At 50.6% G+C, this 5337-nt stretch overlaps 1 protein-coding gene across 1 annotated transcript in view; it reads right to left on the bottom strand.

The window, feature by feature from the left end:
* Window positions 1–232: 232 nt before the first annotated feature.
* Window positions 233–5337, bottom strand: part of LOC309539595 (fucolectin-like) — an 8233-nt gene continuing 3128 nt past the window's right edge. The window contains exons 3-4 of the mRNA XM_082235987.1: window positions 5032–5323; window positions 233–2535 (exon numbers count right to left, since the gene is read on the bottom strand). Of these exons, the coding sequence (XP_082092113.1) occupies window positions 2379–2535; window positions 5032–5323 (449 nt within the window). The 3' untranslated portion in view covers window positions 233–2378. The remainder of the gene's footprint in view (window positions 2536–5031; window positions 5324–5337) is intronic.

Raw genomic sequence — 5337 nt, 5'->3', positions numbered from 1 at the left:
GCCCATCGGAGGGGCCACAGACCATCTCATCCCGCATCATGTTCTCACTGTGGCCAGCCAGGTATCCCAAAGGTGTGTGGCCGTGTGTGGCAGAGAATGTGGCCTGAGCCCCAGAGGACACCACAGCTTCAGGGAAAGGAAAAATCCTTGGCTTGGCGTGGGGAAAGAGGGAGAACGGTGGCCTCAGGAGAAGCCTCGCCTTGGACCCCAATAAGTTCACTCACGAGAGGAATGGACAAAGGCGGGTTTATTGCATGAAAGGAAAGCAACAAGAGCAAATGAGTGCTGCTTCAGGCGGCAAAGTTGCAAGAGAAGCAGGCAGCTATTCCTAGGACGCCTATGCTCCTTGGTCTAAGAGGAAGAAGGATCCCCATGGAAAGCCTAAAGAAGCAAAGTGGTGCGTCGGTTGGTAACAAGAAGGTCTCTAATCTTGTGGGAGCTAACCATGCATGGTTAACCTAGGATGTGAGTATTCTTTTGAGCCAACGTTAGATGATGGAGAGGGCAGGGGGGCTTGGGATAAGTCATTCATTATGTGATGACCTGGGACTTGGGCTTGGACTTGGAACCGGAGGAGTCTCGGTCTGCACCAGATCCTCTGCCTCAGGCGGCATCTGAACCTAGTCTGGGGCCTGATCCTGAAGAGTCCCAGTCTGCACAGGTTCCCCTGCAACAAGCACCAGCTGGGCCGAGTCAGGGGCCTGAGCCTGCCCTGGCTCCAGATGCGGGGATGACCTCCTTGCCTCCAGCTGGGCCATCCCTTACAGCTGCTCCACTACCGGTTGGGTCAGGGGAGGCTGAGGTGGCCTCTGGGTCCAGTAACCCACCAACGTCTCCCGAGCTGCAGAGACTGAGGTCTGAGAGAAGGAGAGACCTGAGTATTCACAGGAGGCGTGCTGAAACAGGGAGGTGAGTCGCCGGGGGATCAGGACCAGCCATTACCCCAACAGAGATAAAAGGCTGCTGGACCCCACCCCAGGTTGCGGGAGCAACATTGCTGCTTGCTGGAACCTGCCTGTTACCCTGTGCCTGACCTAGCCTGGTTTCCTGCCTTGGCCATGTTGGACTGACTCCTCGCAGAATCCTTGGATTCCGGACTGGACCTGGACCGCATTGCTCGGGTTTACCCCCGGGCCCAGCACACATTATAACCTATTTATTCTATTGTTCTGTTGGTTCTTTCCTATTAAGTTCCTGCCTGTTTCACATTTTGTTCATTAGTAGTTGAAACGACATAATCCCAGTAAGAAATGGCCCAACTGGTTATCTTTCCAAGGTTATCTTAGTACTTAGGAACCCATTCTTTTCACAGGAGGTGTGAATCAAATGTTGTTGCCAACACCTGGTTACTGTGCTGATCTGGACCTCAAGTTCCAGGGCACATTCAAGGCAAGGACTTGCACCAGGGTCAGAAAAGTTAACTTTTTATATGATGCCATATAATGATGTCATGCCAACTTTTACACATGTCAAGATCTACAGAAATAAACCATGGAACCTTGAGAATTCTGTACTGAACCATGGGGAAAAGTTCAGACTGGCATACACACACCATGACACATGCTTGACACCATCCCTCAGTAAAAAGCCAACAAATTCAATCTCAGGTAGAAGGTATCAGTGGACACTACAGCAGGTACTTCATCTTCTGTGGGCTCTGCATTGGGAATGATGGAGCTACACGGTCGGGAGCAGAAATAGGTTACAGCTCATATGGCACAAAAGTTGAATTTTTACACACCTTCAGTGCAAGGTTTTTAAGTTCTAGTTAGCTTCCGCCAACCTGGTGCCTGGTGCCAATTATATTGTGCCATAGGGGACCAGGCAGTAGGGCTGCAGACTATGGTAAGGTTACCAGATTTTTTCCAATTAATCCGAGGACACTTTTCAACTTCCTATTAAATAGATGGATTTTGTCAGGGGACTGATTTGTAAATTCGGGGACTGTCCCCAGGATATGGGGACGTCTGGTAACCTTAGAGTGTGGGGCTCAACACTATGGCGGGGAAAGACTTCATTCTTGCCGTGGTGGGTTTTCAGCAGTGTCTTGGTCTACACCAGGCATAGGCAAACTCAGCCCTCCAGATGTTTTGGGACTACCACTCCCATCATCCCTAGCTAATAGCCCCAGTGGTCAGGGATGGTGGGAGTTGTAGTCCCAAAAACATCTGGAGGGCTGGGTTTGCCTATGCCTGGTTTACGCTTTGTGGCAGGAGCAAAAGCACAGTCCTTGTTGGTTCTCAGGGCCCTGAGAAGCTGCTGGAGAAGTAGAGGAAAGGGGGCTTGCTGCATGGAGGACTATGGCGTTGATTGACACACCCTTGGTCTTTGACAGCCACACACCCTGAACACACCAACACAGAGACTGCTGGTGATCCCTAACGCATCTCTTCTGCTACAGCTCCATAGACATCCACTTCGCACAGCGTCATATACCCGTGGCGGGGAAGGTGGATGCTCACATAGCGGCCCCTGAGCCAGTTGCAGTTGAAGCTACTGACGGAGCCCAGTGTGACGTCTGTGATGATCCCACACCTGTAGGGAGAAAAGGAGGGTTAGACACAAGTGTGTTTGTGTATAGGAAGCATTCGCAGTTCTCCACATTTCCACATCAGTTTGTGATCTCTTTTTTCCCCCAGTCATCACAAAAATTTGTCAGCATTTCCGTGTGAATTTATCCTAAGATACCCATTTTTGCAAAGCAATTTCCCCTAACAGCACACAGTTTTGTATGTTGTCTTCACTTATCTATCCTTTCTTATGCACACTTTCCCATAGGATGTGCACATTACTCAGCGGGAGAACTAAATTTGTTGCTAAATTTGGAAAATTTGCAAATTCCAAAAGAGGGCTAAGTTTTGGTCCATGTATTCCCTGAGAGTGCAGACACAGCCTATTTCACTTTTGATGTTCTTAATGAGGTCCTTTTGTTTTTAAATTGGTCTAAGCCACCCTGGGTTAAACCACAGAGCCTAGGACTTGCCAATCAGAAGGTCGGCAGTTTGAATCCCCACGACGGGGTGAGCTCCCGTTCCTCGGTCCCTGCTCCTGCCCACCTAACAGTTCGAAAGCACGTCAAAGTGCAAGTAGATCAATAGGTACCACTCCAGCGGGAAGGTAAACGGCGTTTCCGTGCGCTGCTCTGGTTTGCCAAAAGCGCCTTAGTCATGCTGGCCACATGACCGAGAAGCTGTACACCGGCTCCCTCGGCCAATAAAGCAAGATGAGCACTGCAACCCCAGAGTCATCCGTGACTGGACCTAATAGTCTGGGGTCCCTTTATTCCCTCAGAAAGTGTGGATTGGGTAAGTTTGCCTTTAAATGCCACTTGAATCGAATTTCTCCCGCATCCCTAGCCATTATAGCACATGCCTTGATTATGACGGCCAGGTTGGGTCACTGCAATGGGCTCTGCATGTAAGAGTCTTTGGGAACTGAGCTGCCCCAGAAGGAGCCACAGCAAGGATGTCATAGTGCCCCTGGGATTATATGACACCAGCTCTGCAACAGCCACAAGGGCAGCCAATTTGTAGGCCCAACTGAAGGGGCTGGAGATTATCTTTAAAGCCCCAAACGCAGTGGTGCAGCTAGGCCAGAGGTCAGCAAACTTACCGCACCTCGGGCCAGTGTCTCCAGTGCTGATTGCATGGCGGGCCACTATTTCCGGTGCATTCCAGGTCAGAGGAGCACCAGAAATAGCTTGTGTGCATGTGCATGCACCTCCTCCGACCCAGATGTGCACCGGAAATAACACTTGTACATGCACAAACAATGCTTGCGCATGCACACAATCTATTTCCAGTGCTCCTCCGACCCAGAGGTGGGCAGCTGTGCAGCGCAGCACCAGTAAGAGTGGGCGGTGGTAGCGGGGGTTCGCCGCAGGCTGGATAAATGAGTCCCTTGGGCCTTATCCAGCCAAGGGACCTAGGCAGGTAAAACGAGATGAGCGCCTCAACTCCAGAGTCATTCGCGACTGGACTTAACTGTCAGGGGTCCCTTTACCTTTACCTTTTAAAGCTCCTACCACCTCTCACAAGAATTCTGGGAACGATAGTTTGCCCCTCACAGAACTGCAATTCCCAGTACACTTCGCAAACTACAGTTCCCATGATTTTTTGGGGGCGGGTGAAATATACTCGGAGTCGAAACTGGATTTCATGCTCTTTATTGAGCTCATAGTGGTGAGGAGGAATGGAAGTTCCCCCAGAATGTCTGCTTTAGATACATTATTTTCACAATGGGCCCCACGTGATTGGCTAATTCCGGGATTCACCTGTAGGCCAATCAGGTTGCGGGTTCACTTCCAACTGGAGCTGGATTGGGTGGCTCCTGTGGACCAATCAGACTGCTGCATTCTGGACCCTATTGTTTTAGGACCAATCAGACTACTGCATCTGAAGGTGCGTCTCCACCCCCATCGTTCAGCCCGGATGCTGAGGTCCAGCTCCGAGGGCCTTCTGGCGGTTCCCTCCCTGTGAGAAGCCAAGTTACAGGGAACCAGGCAGAGGGCCTTCTCGGTGGTGGCGCCTTCCCTGTGGAACACCCTCCCACCAGATGTCAAAGAGAACAACAACTACCAGGCTTTTAGAAGACATCTGAAGGCAGCCCTGTTTCGGGAAGCTTTTAATGTTTGATGTATTATGGTATTTTAATATTCTTTTGGAAGCCACCCAGAGTGGCTGGGGAAGCCCATCCAGATGGGCGGGGTATAAATAATAAATTGTTGTTGTTGTTGTTGTTGTTGTTGTTGTTGTTGTTGTTGTTGTTGTTGTTGTTATTATGAATCCTATTGTTCTAGGGCCAATCAGACTGCTGCCTTTTGGATCCTATTCAACTCAGTACATAACAGGGTGCTTTCACTGGTGGTCTGTGCACAGCACCTGCCTCTTTCCTACTTTCTTCCCTGTTATCACAAATACAAGAGGAGACTAAGAAGTAGCCCCTCCCCGCCAGTGTTCCTGAAGTGTTCTCTGAACCCCCAGAGATCATTTAGGTTCAAGGACCAAGGGATGGTTGGCAGCTGGAACTTACAAAGCGTTGGATTTGCCATGGTCCACAATGGTGTTCCCCACACGGACCTCGGCTCCCAGCAGTCTGTCGCCACAGCAGTCGCCACGGTTTTTCACCAAGACAGCTGCGATGGCGTACTCTGAGTCCAGATCCACCAGCCACCAGGGGTTCTTCTCAGCGTTGGTGTGGGTGCAGGAGCCCTGGTGGAAGTCCCCAGCATAGAACCCGTCCACAGCTTTGTCTGCTGATCCACGGATCGTATGTGGATATACGGAGGACTGATAAGCACGTCGTCCTTTGGCCAGGTTCAGTACTAGAGTCACAGGA

This window comes from Podarcis vaucheri (assembly GCF_965113315.1).
Source record: "Podarcis vaucheri genome assembly, chromosome: 8".
In the NCBI taxonomy this organism is placed as follows: Eukaryota; Metazoa; Chordata; class Lepidosauria; order Squamata; family Lacertidae; genus Podarcis; species Podarcis vaucheri.
Note: the sequence above shows the minus strand (reverse complement) of the source record. Positions and strands in the feature narration are given on the sequence as shown.